This window comes from Euprymna scolopes, chromosome 7, assembly GCF_053919585.1.
Source record: "Euprymna scolopes isolate OS-2025 chromosome 7, ASM5391958v1, whole genome shotgun sequence".
Taxonomy (NCBI): Eukaryota; Metazoa; Mollusca; class Cephalopoda; order Sepiida; family Sepiolidae; genus Euprymna; species Euprymna scolopes.
In genome coordinates this window covers 86,951,441-86,972,942 of record NC_136488.1, presented here as the reverse complement: position 1 = coordinate 86,972,942, position 21,502 = coordinate 86,951,441, and the positions used below count along the sequence as shown (strand labels likewise).

Genomic DNA, 21,502 nt, shown 5'->3' with positions numbered 1-21,502 from the left:
AAATCGATGATAAAATTTCAACTATAATCAGATAACTATGTCCCAAGGGAGCTCAATCAGATCTTTGGGAATCAGAATGCAAAGAGGATGATAAAAAATACATCATCAAATGAAAAATAACTTTGTTAAAACGCTTACTGGACGAAGAAAAGACACAACAAACGTTAATGATTGATGAAAATGACAACCAAAAACAAACAAAGCACCCACACATGATATTCACATATATAAATAAGACCACAGAGGTAAAAAAGGAACACACACCACATGACAGACCCAATTACGAACAAACAAGCAACCACAATTTAGCACTATTCAATCAAAATCCACATTGAATACATCCCACAACTATGCACGAACGAACACACACACACACACACACACACACACACACACACACACACACACACACACACACACACAAAGAAATACAACTACCAAAAACACACCAAACAACATATAAAATACTCACAATTAATCACCATACAATAGCCCATACAAATATGACTCCATACAACAATATAAACAAAGTTACACAATATAATAAAAAATCTCTCACACACCCTATACAACGACAATACAAACCTAGTTATTATCAATCACACAATATAATAAAAAAAATCTCTCAAACATCCTACACTACTCAAACAAACTACCACAAAATACCTGTATTTTACAACCCTTACCAAGATCATCCCACACAAAAACTAATCCTTACAATCACCACTCACACCCGTCACATTAACCGTCACTTTCTATATCTCACACAACGAAGCACACCCCATGACTACTCCCAACACTTACTAATGCAATCAAAATACTTTGAACATAACAATATCAACAAATAAATGTCATATTACAATACATACTCATACACCATATGCAACAATACAAGATTTATAACCACTTGCAACATCCATAAACTGAAGCAAAATACCACAACACAAAACAGAGCACGATAAGAACACACTCAAATATATCACAATAAAACCTTATAAAAATAATAGACACAGCAATAACGTCACAAAAGAACATCATAATTTTCTAAAATGCACACAATATATAGAAAAGAAACAAACAACCCTCATCATTTTTAGAAATTCTTTACAGAACAATAATACAAGATTAAATAACATAAAACCCAAAATTACTAAAAATAGGCTGAATATCTTGAAATACCTAAGTGATTCCCCAAATTTAAACCTGATCCAGAACCTATTTCATTATTTGAAAATTCAGATGCATGTGAGAGCTCCACAAAACACCCTTTTCTGAACATCATATATGAAGAAGAATGGAACAAAATGCTAACTAAAATCGACAAAACTTTGAGAACTGAAGGGTCGGATTGCTTGTTATGTAAGTGAATAATAGCGATTTTATAAAGTATTTATTGGGGATTATTTTTGTATAAATTATATAAGAAAGTGAAAGATTTTAAGTCTTTTCAATTGCAACACGCGGTTCATGTGGCAATGTGATCAGAAATAAGGTGGCGCTTCTTTTAAAAACATCGTTATGAATAAATATTAACTTGTTTTTAATAAAGCCAAACGATATAATTTTTTTTTTTTTTTTAAGTGATGTTTATTTAGATTTAAAGATATGAAGCAATCTTTCGCCCAAAAATGGGTTTTATCGAGCGATTTCTTTTTATTAATTATTTTTCATTCTCCTTGGAGATGTAAAAGATCACTCTGTGTAATAGTCCGTTGAGTAATTATACAGTTTTAAGTCTTTTCGAGTGCAACGTAGAAATGTTATAAGAATGGCTCACGTAGAAATGTTATGAGAAATAGGATGGCATTTTTTAAAAATATCGTTATGAATAAATATTTAAAAAAAATTAAGGAAACCAAACAATATAAGTAATTTTTCCTTTAAAAGAGATGTCTATAATCAACCCTTCTATTTCATATGCATATTTACAGGTATTTTTACAAAAAGTATATTTATTAGTTAGGAATTTGTAAGTGTACACATATTTATTTCTGTATATTCCAATTATTCAGTACTAGCAGGGAGACTCGACATTGCCCCGGATTGAAATCAATGAAATCGTCCATTTTTCTATCAAATCGATTCATTGTCTGCTCTGGTCGAGGACCCATCGCGTGCACCAGGAGGAAGCTTCACTTGCCTCTCTGCAGATACATTGTAGTCTACATTGCACTGTAGAGAACCTACTATTGATTTTATAACATTATCTTTATATAATGGCTTGACTTCAAGTTTAAGATGCAAGTATTATGATTCAATTCTGTTCTAAACAGAAACATTCATTTCGAACGCGCCCCTATCATATCAAAGAACATACTGTTGATATTATATGATGGGTCTTTTTTGCTAGTGCAGTAATAAAACTTCTCAAATGCCCTTGTAATGTAAGGCGGTATGAGGCGTAAACTTTTATCAAATTCGCCTGTTGCTTCTTTCATCGGATTTTTCTGATTAACTATTATCAATACTTATCGAAGACATTCCGATACTAAACCTATCTAAATAAACTGCTAGACACATAAATTTTGAAAAATCGGCTCAGCCGTTTAGGAGTTCATAGAGAACGAACTAACATACATACAGACTCGCATAAAGTTTATTTTATATACCAGATATGCCTCCCTGCAGTAACTTAGTTCACAATAGATTGTAGTCTACATTGCACTGTAGAGAACCTACTGCTGATTTTATAAAATTATTTTTTATATATATTAGTTTGAATTAAAGTTAAAAATACAAAAGTCAAGTATCATATTCTAATTGTGCTCTAAACAGAAACATTCATTTCGAATGCACCTCTGTCATATCAAAGAACATACTGTTGCTTTTATATGCTCGACCTTACTAATTGTGCGGTGATAATAGTAGAATTTTAGTTTAAAATGAAAAAGTCAAATATCATAGTGTAATTATGTTTCAAATTGAAACATTCATTTCGAACGCGCCCCTGTCATATCAAAGAACTTACTGTTGACTTTATATGTCGGTAATATTTTGATTATCGATACTTATCCAAGACATTCTGATACAAAACATATCTCAGAACACTGCTAAACACATAGAGTACCTTTGTGTGAAACTTCATAAAAATAGGTCCAGCCATTTTCGAGTCCATAGGGAACAAACTAATACACAATCACGCACAAAAATGTCCTTTTATATATTAGTAGAGTTAGAGTTACTTAAATACTCCTAAATACATTACTAGAGCTTTATTATAAAATACGAGACAATAAATAGCTAAATAAACGCACTTATATTTTGATCGCATATTATCTTAAAACTACAGTATTATGGTCTTTGTTAGTTCTATCCCATATTTCCTTAATTTTTACTTATTATAACTGCAGATAAAACATGTTGCTAATAATATTTCTTTTATAAGTAATATATGTAAACTTAATGTTAAATGAGCAAACCAAACGTTTACATCTGAAAAAAAAAGCTGCTTCAAAGAATACAGCCTGACAAACAAACAAACAAACAAACAAACAAACAAACAAACAAACAAACAGACAGAAAAGTTGAGCGTCATGCTGGTGTTCAGAAAGCCTGAAAAATGGATGTACATGTCAGTGAAAGTGCAAAAAAAAAAAAAAGGCTTCGATTGGATAAAATAAACATTTTCCTGCTATAATAAGTTGGTTTGAAATTCATGTGTTCAAAATTTCAGCAAAGTGAGGGTGATAATGGTTGCCCGAGAACAAGGCTTAATGACCAACGCTTTTAAGAAGATGAGTGGCCTCAGCAATGTCAACAAATGCAGATTCTGTCGCGCAGATGAGAGTTTGAATCATCTGACATCTAGTAATAAGGTTCTGTTGGATGACGAATACTACACAATATGACAAAGTGGACTGCATAAATATCTCCAGCACCCCATCTGTAAAATTTGAATATCTAGTGCAGCAGCAAGTCCTGGGGACATTTAAGAGAAAGAACAGAAATAAATCACGCAGCATCCATAGTCATTATGCAATTCTTACAGCTACATACCTAGAAAACAGAGCTGTTTAATCTGACACAGTGATATCGGACAAGAATGGGAAAGCAGCAACCCTAGTTGAAGTCAGTGTCCCTAGTGATGCTTGCTTAAAGAGAGCTAAGAGGGAGAAGAGGAATAAACTGTAAGGTCTTATGTACGGCATGAAAAGAAACTGGAATCTTGGGAAGATTTCCACCATCCCAGTATTCAGAGGAGCAACCGAGTTCATGAAAAAGAATTAAAAAAAAAAAAAAAAACTAGCTCGCAAATATGTCTGGTGCACCAAATGCAAGAAATATCCAAACAATTGTGCTTACAGGGACAGTTAGAATCCTATAAAAGATCTCTAGGTTGGAGTCACTGAAATAGCAGGCGAATGTCTGACATCCAGCAGGATGCCTCATCTGCAGTAAAAAAAAAAGATACAAAAAAAAACCCCCACAGAATTTTTCTATTTTCCGATACCAATAGTTAGACTATATTGCTTTAGACGATTGAGGATATGGCTCTCTTCTCCACATGGGATGTATAGAATTTCTATTCAAGAATTTCTCCTCGGTAGAACACAGTAACATGAGTTTACTTCCCAGCTAACTACAGCGCGGTCATGTTAGTCCAAGTCCAATGTTAACAAATACGTTTGTAATGTTTTCAGTTTCTAAATGTTCTTCTACATGAGTAGAAAAAGAGACTAAAACGGCTGCAAGTTTTGTATGTTTAATTTTGAAGAGAAATAGTTCACGCATGAGAAAGAGACTAGTATTCTCTTGATTAATTAGTTCACTATCTTATTAAGGTGGAGTATGTCGACGAAGCCAACAGAGATCTTAGGGAGGCATTTCGCTCTTTGTGATTATCAAAGTTTCTCGTACACTAATTACTGCATGATTATCAATCTGTCCCGGATCACATCCATAGACATATTTTATTGTTATCATATAAGGATTACCGTGTGTGTAATCGTCTAATGTTCTGTCTATTTGTGATATATTCTTATCCAATTGTTCATATGCAGGTGTGTGTGTGTGTGTGTGTGTGTGTGTGTGTGGTACATGTATTTTGGACATACTTTCTTCATGCGTTGTTGATCTTGGAACCTGTTTTGGACAAATATTCATTCACTCCAAGACGATGAATGGTTTTATATAGTTTTTTATTCACCTTCCAGATGTAGATTGCAGAAGAATAGAAAGTGAATGTCTTTGCTTGCATAGGTCTTATTTTCACACACGTCAGCACCCCCCCCCCAGTAAAGGGAAGGGGATGACCTGTTAAGCCGTCTGTTTTTCTCTACGTCTAAACCCAAACTCACTGACTCCAGCTAACCTAATCACGTGACTCACACGCAGATCCGATCAGCTGACCCTCACTTCAGGTAAAACGTGTCTACAATATGATTTAACATATTTCTTATTTTCGATCTATTTCCTAACAGACAGACTAATCTGAAACCTCCGTTTCTCTGTCAACCTCAATGCATGTAACGTCATGTATCACGTTGCTGACGTCATTCCTTGTTTTTCCTCAACTTTGCCTTGTTAAACATCATACCTAACCTTCAGGTCTCTCTATCTTTCATGAGAATTTATTTCCCAAACTTTGTGTTACAACGTTTCAGCTTCTAACCTTCTTCATAGCCTAATGGATAAAGTACTTAGTAAAATTCAGTTCTAAGTGACACTCTTCTGGAGGTTAAAGATTCAATCCTCAGTGCGGGTTATACTAAGAATACAACTGCAAATTACTGAAGACTTCTACCTGATCATGGCTGGTGGAATGAGAGCAAGCTATCCCCATGGATTAAATAAAGGACTACATTGAAAATTCCATACAGATTCCCGAGTTCAACAAGACACAGCTGAAGGAAGGAGGTTACCAGTGTTGTTGAGAATAACCCTCAAGATGAGAATGGTAGTCCGAATATCCAAACTAGCTGGAAATTCCACGGGGGAATCATTTATATGTAATATGTTGATGTTAGCATTCTGTAGATATTCAGTGTAAATGGAGACACTCTCATATTATTGTAGCTTTTTTGTTAAAACTGCAAAAAATCTAAGCTAGCACGAACGTCTGGCAAAGCCCGGTCGTAAAGTACACTTAAATATGATATTTTAATTCTTGCAGATTTCATATATATTATTTTGGAGTTAATGTGCTATCGATTTTTATATATTATAAAGTTGCGATTTCAAAAATAAAAAAAAATATATCTATATCACTTGGGTGCATTAGCTTGAATTGAAACCGAAGTAAAAACTTATGAAATATACATATATATATATATATATATATATATATATATATATATATATATATATATATATATATATATATATATATACAAATTGAGTTTCTTCAGCAATAACCGAAACCGAAACAAAAACTTATGAAGAATTCTTGGTAAAATTATTTATGAAAAAATAGATGACTTAAGTGCCATCAGCTATAATCAAAACCGAAACCAAAACTTATGAAGAATTCTTGGTAAAATTATTTATGACAAGAAATGGAAGTACATAACAATTAAATTACCTGGATGTAAGCATGATGCAGAAAATAACACACACGCTATCGCATTAATATATAAATAATAATACATAGAGGTAGTTATCACTGCCTTTCCTTGTTCGAATGCTTTATCCAATAGATTGTGCATATTTAATGAAAACCAATAAGCTTGCGGGGCACTTTGATTTCATCTGTCCCTAAAGAAAGACTTCATCCGCTTTAGGAATCGCAGTCAGTCAGCAGACAGAACCCTTAAAATACCAAAGAAATACATCTCCCTCCTATCTTTCTCCAGTCTCTATTTGCTGGGTCCTCAAGCAACGACTTTGTTCGCCTAAAGATAAATGCTGTCAGATTTTCTGGTGTTCAAATAATTTTCTATATTCACTTTCTTCACTTGGAAACTGCCTTACCTTTTTTTTCCACCTATACCGGACAGTGCATGTAATTAAATAAATCCTGTTGTTGTTATACTGATTTTGTTTTTTCATTTCATGTGACAGTTTTCATTACATACTGCTAATATAAAGAAATGCCATACAATACAGAAACGTTATTTAACGTTGGCGAGTTAAACTGGTTTTCTCCAAGGGAGGAAGTTTCATGGGAATATCAGATAAGCAAGTGGTCCCCAGTTGATTGCATATCCACGTCAAGAGAGATACCAACATTAGGTTTTTACGGTTTTCAGAGGGAGGTGTCTATGTCCTACATACAGTGCCTAGTATATATACAACATAATCATGGTAACGCGCCAGTTTCTGTTAGATCAACGAAGTTAAGTAACGTTAAGCCTGGTCAGTACTAAAATTGGTAGCCATTTAGGAATACTATGTGCTATATGTGCTCTCTACTTATCTTGGCATTGTTTCCTGTCTTTTTGTATTTCTTCTTGTAACTGGAATCAAATAAAGCCAATCCAGGAGAGTTGTGGTTGGGGGATAGCGTTACCTTTGCTTCACAAGTACACACACAGGCACATGTATAGAGATGTTGAGTCTTTTTTTTTTTTTGTTAGCCAGAAGTGTACACTAGCCCCAGTCCGGATCATCTTTACATGCGTGTGGATCATTCTTTACAATGGCCGTATTAGCTTGCAATTAGTCAGAGCCAGCTCACTCAGCCAAGCTGACTTTTTGGTTCGTATCGCTACATGACCATTGGTCATTTTTGATTATGACTTTAGTTTTCGGTTGTCTTAAAAAAAAAAATGACATTTTGGAAACAAATGGAGACAAAACACGCGTTTTCAAACCAACTAATTAATTCTAAGAAAACTTTTGTCTGACGGAAATGTTCGATGTATTAACAAAAATATTTTAGGTACCAACCTCATCGGATGTACATCTCTGAAATTCAAGAAATTTAAATTTCTTTAGTTATAGACAGATTTGTTATGATGAAATGGTAGCCATCTAAAATCTGTGTCTGGACACACATGATCAATGCGCGCACACGCGTGTACACACGCACACGCACACACACACACACACACACACACACACACACACACACACACAAGAAAATTGATGAAAATAAAAATCGAATAAATTATGATATTGAATAATCAATCAAATATTCAAAATAAAGAATAATCCTTAACCCATAGATTTTCAAAGATAAGCTCTTTTCAACAGAGGACAAAAATAAGTGAAATATATATCGCAGGTTAGAATAAAGTTGAAAAACAAAACCTTTCTGTGAATCAAACGACATCATCAAAAGAATTAAAAACAAATCAAACAATCAATGAAATTAGACTTAGTGCAAAAGGAAGAATCTGTAATCTGAGGTTTGAAGTCAAAAATTAATTTATAATAAAGTAAGTAATAAAAAACCTGAAAATATTCAATAAGTTTTTTTTAAGAGATCAATTAATAAATAAATTTCTTGCCATTTAAAAAAATCAACATACATATATAATATTAATATAAATTTAACATAAAGATAATATTTATCCTTGTAATATATATATATATATATATATATATATATATATATATATATATATATATATATTAGCTGGCCTTGCCAAATATTGCTCAAATGGAAAAATTTGTTGCGAAAATTAAATTCATTTCTTATAAATAAATGTGGTTACTTATTTGAAAGCTGAAAAAGTAATGTACACTTGTTTTTATTAATGACATAAGCAACCGGTCCTGTTTAGATTATTATCGAAAACAATTTCTTTATATTAATAATGTACCTGGTATTTATATTTTGAATGAAACTCAATCAAAATGCATGCTTTTCTTGTAGAGAATATAGCGAGCATATAAAAAAAATAGCCATTCAAATTAAAACAATAATTCTCACATTAAAAGCTATCAACGGTAATCCAGTTTCACTTTATATATATATATATATATATATATATATATATATATATATATATATATATATATATATATATATATTATATATATATAAATATTTCTGTAGAAATATATTTTCTTATTATATATCAATCCTTTCATAAGAAGCTCAATGTAATTACAGAGCAATATAGAGAATAAATGACAAAAAGTTATATTCCAAAAATTCATGATATTGACCATCTTTAATTCAGTATGGTCCCCCTCGCCAAACTTTCACAAGAAACACTCGTCTAGCTGAAAACAGTATCAAGAATCCCCCCCACTCGTTATCTGTACCTAAACACAAACGTAGATTCCATGAACAAAGCTCCTTTCTTAGCCGTGCACGCTCGTGGAATAGTCTTCCGTTTTACTGCTTTCCAGCTGACTACAATATGGTTGTCTTCAAGTCTAACGTAAACAAGTTCCTGATGAGCCGTTCCACTTGTTAACAGATTTACCGAATTTCCATTACTAACGATTACTATATTGTCCAATTTCTACTGTACACTCTTTAACCCTTATCCTCGAGTAGCCGCTTGGCCTTGATAAGTGGTGAAAAAAAGTTGAATAGTGTAAATTAACTGAATTAAAGGAATAAATTATAAGATGGTCAACATCATGAATTTTGGAATTTAACTTTTTGTCATTTATTTTATATATATATATACACACGCACACACACACACATTATATATATATATATATATATATATATATATATATATATATATATATATATATATATATATATTGGTAGAAAATGCAATGTTACAAGATATATGGTTAAAACTATTTTTCATTTATATTCTTTAAAAAGTCGCTGAAAATAAAAATATTGGTACTTGTGCTGATTTTGAATCGGACGTATCTAAGCGTTTGCTCTGCTTTGCCTGTAATCTGGTGTAAGATGCCGATCCGTCAAATACAGAACGCGACAACGAACAACCGACTTTTGGATAAATATTGGAAGAAAATAAAAAAAATGAATAAATAAAATAAAACTAGATTTTACATGGGACGTACTATGACTTTATCAATGTTAGACAAATAACGGCAGACGTCTGAAAAAGTAGGGTTTTTTTTTTGTCAAAATGAGAAAATCGTATCCCCAAAAGAATTGCATTACATGTGCGGTTAAATGCATCAGTGCAAAGAGAGGCTCCGTAAGCGGTGGCATCCACTTGAACAGCACAAACCTTTCCTTACAATTGACAGAAGAAAAAAGAAATTTAGAAAAAATATATTTGGAAAAAAAAAATGTTGCTTCTTTAAACATTTTTAAAAACTTTTCAAAAACCAAACAAAAAAATACATAATTTGTTTTGAAAAAAACAAAACAAAAAAAAAAAAAACACACAAACATACAAATAAACAAACAAACGAACCTTTGTTTACTAAACATTATCTATCAAAACCAAATACAAAAAATAAAAAAAATGGGGTAAATTTTCAGATTAAGTCCACTTTCACAATTTTCTTTTAAATGACGACTTTTAAAGGTTTTCGGCCATGCTGATTACGAAAATCGCCTTGAAATTTTGCAGAAATAATCAGTTATCGAGATACAAAAAGTTGTATTATGCATTGTATTCTTTGGCGGCCATCTTTATTACTTGCGTAGATTTCTTTATGGAGCGCGCGCACGCGCGCAAAAACGATGGCCGCCAAAGAATACAATGCATAAGACAACTTTTTATATCTCGATAACTAATTATTTCTGCAAAATTTCAATGCGATTTCCGTATTCAGCATAGTAGAAAACTCGTCAAAAATGTCGTCATTTAAAAGAAAATTGCGGAGGTGGACCTAATCTAAAAAAAAAAAAATACCAAAAATGGTTATAGCATCCCAGATGTTTGCCATGAAACATTAAATGAATAAAACAAAGTTACGGTAGGTGTTTTGTTTTGTTTTGTTTTTCTATGATTTATATTTATTTTACTATTTCTGTTTCATACAGTTGTTAAGATTTGATCATCGGCAACGCTCGACATAATTCGTCGATGGACGTCATATTCCGTCTAAAGCCGAGCGGACGCGGACGTTTAGATACGTCCGGTTTAAAATCTGCATAAATGCAAAAACATTTTAACAATAAGAAAATAGTAATATTTTATTGAATTCAAAGAAACCATAAAAAATCTTCCAAGAATATGGTAGGTAATTCTAAAGCAATTTTTGTTGCAGAAATATTAAAACAATTTCTCGTTTTTAATTCTTTCATGATAACAAAACTATACACCATTCACATAATTTGAATAGAACAACGCCATATTAAAAAAACGGATACAAAAAAGGAACAAATTTTAAGCATTTATTTTTTAAATTAATAAAACATGTAAATTATTTGAAATCGCTATATTCATCAGAAATCTTCATATTCCAATTTGATCAACGTATGAATGACAAAATATCAAGTTAAGAAACTTTTAACAGATGTGTCTTTTTTATTCTGAACAACAATTCTTTTAATAAAGCTCATTGAAAAACAAGACAATATACATCATTGATGTCTAGGTTTAGTTATTTATTAAAAAAAATCTGTGATATGTTTTAAAAATCATAGTTTCGAAATGGATTTGGTATAAACCGCTGCATTGTTGAATATGATAAATTTTATAAGAGTTTGATGCTTTATATTGTTTGTAAAACTTCATAAAAATGCAAAAATGAAAAACTGTTATTGTGCATAGAAATAATGGGTGTTTTTATACAGCGAGTAAGACAAGTTAGCGGCTATGTGTGAAGTGCCCAGAGCTTATGGAAAACTCCATGATGGCAAAGATTCTTAGTAGTAACGCAGTGTCCATGCTATGAAAAGGGGATAAAGACAGATGAAAGAAACAATAAAAGTGTGAAGAAGAAAAAAGAAACAGAGGGAAAGGATTAGGAAAAGCAAAAAAAAAAAAAAAATAGAAAAAAAGAAAAAAAGGCGAGGGTCCGGAAATGCTAGGTGAATTTTATAGCAGCTGGTGTGAAATTAGAAAAAATTGAAAATTACATTAATAAGTAACTAGCGAGACCTGTGGAAATTCCACAGCGGATTCTTTCATATGTAATATGATGATGTTAGCATTCTGTGAATGTTCAGGGTAAATGGAGACGTCCTAATATTATTGTAGCTCTTTTGTTAAAACTGTAAAAGTATTAATCTAAGCTAGCGGGGACGCTCGGTGTAGCCCGGTCGTAAAATACGCTTCAATATGATATTTTAATTTATGCAGATTTCATATATAGTATTATGGAGTCAATTTTCTATCGATTTTTATATATTATAAAGTTGTGACTTCAAAAATAAAAAAAAATATCTATATGACTTGGGTGCATCAGCTTTAATCGAAACCGAAACAAAAACCTATGAAGAAAAAGAACATACTTAAGTTTTTTCAGCTATAATCGAAACCGAAACCAAAACTTATGAAGAATTCTTGGTAAAATTATTTATTACAAGAAATGGAAAGTCATAACAATTAAACGATAGTCACTCGGGAAAAAAGATGAAAGCGTGACACAGAAAATAACACACGCGCTATCGTATTAATATATAGATAATTAAAAAAAGATAACATTTTACTTATTTTCTCTATGTCTATCGTTGCAGGATATTCGGTTTCGTACATGGTATCAAATCCACGTTTACAAGTTGTATTTAGAATGTTGTTTAACGGTTGAATGTCTTCAGTGTTTATCCGTTATATAAGGAACTAGCAGGGAGACCCTATGTTGCTCGGGATTGAATGAGGATTAACAAATGTTTCACACATCCAATATTTTATTGTTATCGAATTTTTTTTTTTTTACACAGTGATCACCACTTATCAAGGCCCGGAAGCCACTCAGGGATAAGGGTTATTGCAAGTACATTACGTTAGTGTGGAGATTTGATGAAGTGTTTACAAATTCGCCAATCAAATCGATTAATTTCCTGTTTTAGTTGGAAAACTAATGTAGTGCACTGAGAAAAACTCGCACGTCTCCCTGCTGTGACTTAGGTTTTTTTTGTTTTGTTTTTTTACATAGGCATCACCACTTATCAAGGCCAAGAGGCCACTCGAGGATAAGGGTTAAAGAGTGTACAGTAGAAATTGGACAATATAGTAATCGTTAGTAATGGAAATTCGGTAAATTTGTTAACGAGTGGAACGGCTCATCAAGAACTTGTTTACGTTAGACTTGAAGACAACCATATTGTAGTCAGCTGGAAAGCAGGAAAACGGAAGACAACTCCGTAGGTGTGCAGTTCTAAGAATAAGCTTTGTTCATGGAATCTACGTTTAGGTTTAGGCACAGATAAAGAGTAGGGGGAATTATTGATAGTTTTTTCAGCTAGACGAGTGTTTCTTGTGAAAGTTTGGCGAGGGTGGGGGGACCATATACTGAAGCTTAGTCGAACACTTTCCATGAAAATAACGATACATCAGAGACAAACTTGCAACATCTCTTCTGTGAGACAGAGGTTGCAGGGAAGAGAAAAGGATATCTCCTACGAGGCTACGAAGTCTATTTTGAATTCTGTCAAGGCAGGACAAGGTCTTTCTAGCAGCTCCTGTCCAGATGTGGTAACAGTACTCCATTCTTGGACGTACCTGGCTCTTATATAAATAGAGAATTGCATCAGCAGTGAGATATCTACTGGATCGATAGAAGGATCTTACCATTTTTCCAGCGGCCTTGGCAACAGATTTGATGTACCTGTTCCATTTAAGATTAGGAGTAAAGGTCAAGCCCAGAAGCTTGTCAAAACTTGAGGCCTCCTCAAGACACAATATATTGTAGTCTACGTTGCACTGTGGAGAACCTCGTGTTAATTTTATGTAATTATTTTTATATAATGACATGAATCAAAATTTAAAATGCAAAAGTCAAGTATCATGGTTTAGTTGTGCTCTGAACAGAAACATTCATTTCGAACGCGCACATGTCTTGTTGATTTTTTATATCAGACCCGTCTGCTTGCGTAGAGATAAACCTTCTCAAATGCACGAGTGAGGGTAGGTTGCATAAAAATGTTAACTTTGATCAAAATCGGTCTGTTCCTTCTTGAATCGGATTTTTTCGATTATCGATTTTCGATACTTATCAGAGACATTCCGATACAAAACTTATTTAAGAACACTCACAAACACATAAAGTACATTTTTGTGAAATTAAAAAAAAACGACACTGTCGTTATGAAGTCCATTGGGAATGAACTCGTACAAACGCACACATAGAAATCGAGTGTCTTTTATATTTTAGTAGAAATAATAAACTTTTATGTATTTTAGCTTCATCTGTTCCATAGGTAATCGTGTATGTTTGAAAGTCTAATCAGCCAAAGCTTCATTAAATAATTAAAATAAAATGTTTGTTGCTTTGTTGAGGAATTACACATATATATATAAATTTATAGTCATACCAAATATATATTTATAGTCATACCAAATATAAATTTATAGTCATACCAAATATATATTTATAGTCATACCAAATATATATTTATAGTCATACCAAATATATATTTATAGTCATACCAAATATATATTTATAGTCATACCAAATATATATTTATAGTCATACCAAAAAGAAAAAAATGAAAAGTTGTTCATAAAAAAATGAAACAGGAATAGAGAGATGTAGGAAGAGAGAGATTTGTGAGAGAGAAAGAAATAATAAGGAAGAGAGGAATAAAGAGAGACAGTCAAACAGAGAGACAAAATGAGAAAATCAAGAGAGAAAAACGGGAGGGAGAGAGACGGACAGACAGAAACGGGAGAGCGAGAGAAAAATAATGGGGGGAAAACAGCACCAGAAAGACAAGAGGGGGGGGAGAGAATACTTAGGAGAGCAAAAGAGAATAATTGGAAGAAAGCAGAACAAGGGGAAGAGACAGAGAATTGGGAGAGCAAGAGAGAATAAGTTGGAGAAAACATCGCAGGGAAAGAGAGAGAGAGAGAGAGAGAGAGAGAGAGAGAGAGAGAGAGAGAGAGAGAGAGAGGGGGAAGAGTGCGAAATATAAAGATTGAGAGAAAGAATTTTGGAGAGAGAGAAAGTTTAGGAAAAAGACACAGGCAGGAAGAACAAACAAAAGGAAAAGGAGAAATATTTAGATAAATAATTGGGTGTTGACAGAGAGTAAATGGAAGAGAGAGACAGAGAGAAACAGCTAGAGAGAGAGAGAGAGAGAGAGAGAGAGAGAGAGAGAGAGAGAGAGAGAGAGGGGGGGAAGAAGGAAAAAGGTGGAGGAAGAAAATTGAGAGAAAGAATGTGAAATGAGACAGAGAAAGTGAGAGATGAAGAAAGGCAAAGAGAAAGTGAACAGAACAACTGGGCAGAACTTGAAAATAAGAATAGATTTTTCACACTTCCACCAATTTCTTATTTTTTGAGTGCTTCATAAATTGTCCCCAAATATTCCAAAATACGAAAACGAGCATGTATCAGTATTGGAACTTGGGAACATTCGTTTACTTTTAAATATGCAAAAAAAAAAAAAGAAAAAAAAGTAAATTAAGAAGTAGTTAGAAATTAATTATTTGTTAAAAGTAAAACAATTTCAACCAATCACAGACACACAAGACTTTCAAATGTGTAGGGGGGGGAGAGAATAGGTGTAAATAGCTTTCCTCTACTTATCATACAATATAATCAGTTGTAATAATAGCACATTTCCTCGATGAGATACTCTACTTAAATATCCCAATAATTTGCATTTCCTTTTTTTAATATATATATATATATATATATAGAAAGAGAGAGAGAGAGAGAGAGAGAGAGAGAGAAATAAAAAGGAACAAACCGTATTATGTGTTTATCAACGTTTCGTCTTTATTTCGAGACTTCCTCTGGATATATATATATATATATATATATATATATATATATATATATATATATATATATATATATATATATATATATATATACATACAGTGATGATCATATTTATTGGCACGGTAAAATAAAAGTTAAATTTTGTCTAATAAATTCTAAAAAAGGGATTAAATTAAAGAAAATAACAAAGTATATTATGTATTTTTAACTGGCCTTTCCGATGCAGCAATCGGATTTTAGAAAAAATAAATAACAAAGGAACAACAAACATAATTGCAAAAAACCCTTGTTCAAAATTATTGGCACGGCTTTGTTTTTCTTTTAGTATCAGTGTAATATCAATCAATTTCCGGTTTACGTGCTTTCTGAACTTTTTTATAGCCATATTATGCTTGTTTAACGCTAATAATAAATAATTTTTTTCAGATAATTTTTAGATAGCGATTTATTTAAACTATTATAAGTGACTAAATTATAATTTTCAATCACCATGGTTAAAACTAAGGAACACAGCGAAGACGTCAGGAAGCTTGTTGTAGCATGCCATACCAATGGGGAGGGCTATGATAAGATTTCAAAGAAGCTAAACCTTCCCAAATCCACTGTTAGAGCCATAATAAACAAGTTCAAATCGCAAGGCCACGTTATGAGTTTAGAGGGTAGAGGGAGAAAAAGGATTCTTTCCCCAAGAGATGAACGGAAAATTGTTCGACAAATAAAACAAAACCCAAGGATCTCTGTTGGGGAGATTGTTGATGAACAGAGCACCTCTGGAGTGAATGTATCTCGACATACAGTTGGTAGAGTTTTGAAGAGAGCTGGTTTAAAAGCATGTCGTCCGAGAAAGACTCCCTTATTGAAGCCTATGCACCTGAAAGCAAGGCTAGCCTTTGCAAAACGTCATATTGATAAAGATGTTGCATTCTGGAAACGTGTTCTATGGACTGACGAAACGAAAATAGAGTTATTTGGCCATAATAAAGTGTCTTATATTTACAGAAAATCTGGCGAAGCTTTCCTGCCTAAGAACACCATACCCACAGTGAAGCACGGTGGAGGCAGTTTGATGTTTTGGGGATTCTTTGCTGCCTCTGGACCAGGGCGACTTGTTAAGGTCACAGGTAGCATAAAAAAGGAAAATTATGTTAAAATATTGGATGCAAACCTGAAAGACTCTGCTAAAGAGCTCTCACTTGGTCGTCGTTGGTGGTTCATGCAAGATAATGACCCAAAGCATTCGGCTAAACTGACTAAGAAATGGCTTGAGGACAATCATATTAATGTTTTGGAGTGGCCATCACAAAGCCCAGACCTTAATCCAATTGAAAATTTATGGAGAACATTAAAATTGAGTGTAATGCAAAGGAAGCCTAAGAATCTTATTCAATTGGAGGATTATTGTCAGGAAGAGTGGGCTAAAATTACTACTGAAGAGTGCAACAACTTGGTTGTAAACTATGAAAAGCGACTGAGGAAGGTAATCAAGGCCAAAGGCCAAACAATTGATTATTAAATAAATCGTGCCAATAATTTTGAACAAGGTTTTTTTGCAATTATGTTTGTTGTTCCTTTGTTATTTATTTTTTCTAAAATCCGATTGCTGCATCGGAAAGGCCAGTTAAAAATACATAATATGCTTTGTTATTTTCTTTAATTTAATCCCTTTTTTAGAATTTATTAGACAAATTTAACTTTTATTTTACCGTGCCAATAAATATGATCATCGCTGTATATATATATATATATATATATATATATATATATATATATATATATATATATATATATATATATATATATATATATGTATGTATATATATTTATATATTTATTATGTAGTGTTTTTTCTAATTAAGCCAATGATGAAGGATCTCATACTGGTTTTCTCTCTTTTTACCATTAGGTCCTATTTGACTGAGGACAGACTTCTCTTTGGGCTATTGCACTATCCCCCCAAAAAAAACAATTTTCACTATTTCAGCTGTTTTGATGACTTTCCAATCAGATTATATGCATCGTCACGCTGGACTTATTTTGGAATCCATTCTCTTTAAAAAACTATTTTGCATTTTGGATTAACTTAAGAGGATTTCATGAAAGCTGAAATATTTAAACTTTTAACCAAAAAGATATATATATATATATATATATATATATATATATATATATATATATATATATATGAACGATTACTGAATTATATTAACCCAGTAAAATTCGGAATACTACAAATAAGACTATATATTCATATATATATACATATAGATACATATGCATATATATTAATAGATATATACACATATACATACATATATATTAATAGATATATACAAATAAACATACATATTTATATATATATATACATATTCATATGTATATACACATATACATACATATTCATATATATATACACATATACATACATATTCATATATATATATACATATTCATATATATATATACATACATATTCATATATATATACACATATACATACATATTCATATATATATACACATATACATACATATTCATATATATATACACATATACATACATATTCATATATATATATACATATATACATATTCATATATATATATACATATATACATATTCATATATATACATATATACATATTCATATATATACATATATACATATTCATATATATATATATATACATGTATACATATTCATATATATATATACACATATATACATATTCATATATATATACACATATATACATATTCATATATATACATATATACATATTCATATATATATACATATATACATATTCATATATATATACATATATATATATATATATATATATATATATATGAACGATTACTGAATTATATTAACCCAGTAAAATTCGGAATACTACAAATAAGACTATATATTCATATATATATATATATATATATATATATATATATATATATATATATATATAGATAGATAGATATACATACATATATATTTATATATATATATATATACATGCATATATATTAATAGATATATACACATATACATACATATATATTAATAGATATATACACGTAAATATACATATTTATATATATATATATATACACATATTCATATGTATATACACATATACATACATATTCATATATATATGCATATGCATACATATTCATATATATATATATATATATGTATACACATATTCATACATATTCATACATATTCATACGTGTATGCACATATGATGGCAGCAAACTCGTTCCCAAGTATTGCCATTACTTAATACATCTCCGGCTTAAATGAGGCAGACATGAGCGCCACTAGCAGCACGTGCTGGACGGTCACTTCTATGAACCTTCTACAGTCCTACACATCTGCTGAATACCCGGTCCAGGCTGTGGTGCCCTGAACACCTGTCGGTCAAGATTTTGGATGTTCCAGAGCCTTTATTTCCATTGACGCCCATATCTGTATCAGTCCTCATTGAGTGTCTGTTTGCCGTTTTTAACTACAGCCAGCCTTTTTGTTATCGAGATACACACTGATGGTAAAATGTGTATTCCATGACATATCAAGTCATGATTGAAGCTTTTTATAGTGAGGAAAGATTTTGCAACGAGACAATCCCACCCTCAGAACAACTACAGCCAGCTTTTTTGTTATCGAGATACACACTGATGGTAAAATGTGTATTCCATGACATATCAAGTAATACTTGTGATTGAAGCTTTTTATAGCAAAGAAAGACTTTGTACTGAGACAATCCCACCCTCTAAACAACTGCCACATTGAACCAAAAAGAAGAGCAAGTCAACATCATTGGATGCAGCAGTCGCCGCAGGTTTTATATCAGGGTTTTCCTTTTCCTTCACCACGGCTTATGGAGCCCTCTCCACTCATCATGCCATTTGATCTATGAATGGGACTTAGGTTGCTGGGTACCAAACCATATTCCACACGCCAGTGGGTCATGTATGCCGCAGCTTACAGGGCCTAAGCTCCTCTGGAGGTTTCTGTCAGGGTTACCTCACCGTTCGCCTTTGATTAAAAGAACCTTGGCCCACAAAGCAGTGAAGGTTCAGTTATACGGCGCAGGGCACTCGCCGTTCATCAGAGCCCCGTCTGCATGGCAGTGATCATGACGTGTACGTGGGATTGATTTGTCTGGGAGAAACACAGTATGATGCTAAGACATTTGTGTGCTTTTAACACACGTCCACACCAGACCTTGACCATACATACATACATGCATACATACATACATAAATACATACATACTTGACCATACACATATACTTACATACATATATATTCATATATGTATGTAAGTATACATACATACATACATATTCATATATGTATACACATATACATACATATATACATGTTTAAAGAAAAAATAGAAAAAACCGAATGAAATTATTAAAAAATCAACGTTTCGTCCCTGTTTCAGAGGACATCTTCAGGATAATTGAAATAAAAATGTGATAAAAGAAAAAGTCATAGATCGTGCGAAAAAAGACAGTTTTTTAAAATCCAACCCATGTCGGGAAAGGACGAATATGTGTGCGTATGGGAAGGTTGTTTGATGTCTATATATACACTTTTAAAATGCATTAAAATAAATATGTACATTTTTTTTTTTTTCTTCTGCGAAACTACTCATTTTCCTGAAACATTCAAAGAAAAACGGCTAGCCAGGATCCACCCTGATACCTTGTTCTTTGATTATTATTTTCCCTATGCTAGGGGTTAAATGGTAGAAGCCTTTTCTTTGTGTAATAGTATTAGTATTCAAAATTAGTGCTGATTCTAAAAGTCTTCTTTTAGCTCTATCTATCACGTATTTAATAATTTTCGCTTGATCTAAATTAAATGAGTGATCGTGTTCTGCACAATGGCAAAAGAGTGCATTTAGGGCGTTACCATTCCTTATATCTCTTCTGTGCTCGTTAAGTCTTAATTTCAATTTTCGTTGTGTTTCACCTATGTACGCTTGTTGACAGTTGTTACATGGGATGGAATATATACCGGCATCGGATGTGAGGGTTTTGGGAGAGTGCTTGGTAGTTTTTAATGTCTGTTTTATGGTTGAGGAAGTTGTTTGTATCAGGTGAAAACCAAGTCTATTAAGAGTGTCGTAGATTTTTGTATTTTTGGTGTGGGTGGGAATGAAAAGATGTCTGTTTAATAGTGAGGTATCTGTTTTATTTTTCTGTGTGTTTATGTTATAGTGTATTTTCGTAGCTTTTTTCTTTGCGTAAGAAATGAAATAGGATGGATACTGTAGTTTTCTTAAAACATTCGTAATATATTGAAATTCATCATTAAGATATTGGGGACTGCATATTCTAAAGGCACGTAAGAAAAAACCTATAATCATGCCCGTCTTTATTTTATCATTGTGGTGTGAGTAGTAATGAATATAGTCGTTTTTGTGTGTGGTCTTTCTATGTACTTTGAAACTCAGATCGGTTTCTGATCTGATGAGGAATATGTCTAGAAAAGCTAGGGAGTGGTCTTGTTCGGATTCATGTGTAAATTTATAGATGGTTCCACTGAATTTAATTTATTTCTAATTTGTTCTATTTGTGTGCTTTTAGGGAGAAAAATAAGAATGTCATCTATATATCTAAAATATGTGGAGTTTTTAGGAAGTCTGTGTTTAAAAGAGTTGGTTTCTAAGAATTCTAAGAATAAGCAGGCTAGTACACCACTAAGGGGGTTACCCATAGGGAGTCCAAATTTCTGTCTATAGTAAGAATTATTAAATTGAAAGTAGGTCCTATCAGTGATGAGTTTTATAATTTGTATTAGTGTATCTGA

General features: G+C 32.2%; 1 protein-coding gene across 21 annotated transcripts in view; it reads right to left on the bottom strand.

Moving 5' to 3' along the window:
• LOC145279820 (otoferlin-like) overlaps window positions 1-21,502 on the bottom strand; it is a 1,618,966-nt gene that overhangs the window by 964,989 nt on the left and 632,475 nt on the right. For 10 of the 21 annotated variants that reach the window (XM_080131198.1, XM_080131200.1, XM_080131193.1 and 7 more), the window contains one exon: window positions 7,828-7,845. The exons of the other annotated variants lie outside the window; for them this stretch is intronic. In XM_080131198.1, coding sequence (XP_079987324.1) covers window positions 7,828-7,845 — 18 coding nt within the window. The remainder of the gene's footprint in view (window positions 1-7,827; window positions 7,846-21,502) is intronic. 21 annotated transcript variants of the gene reach the window in all.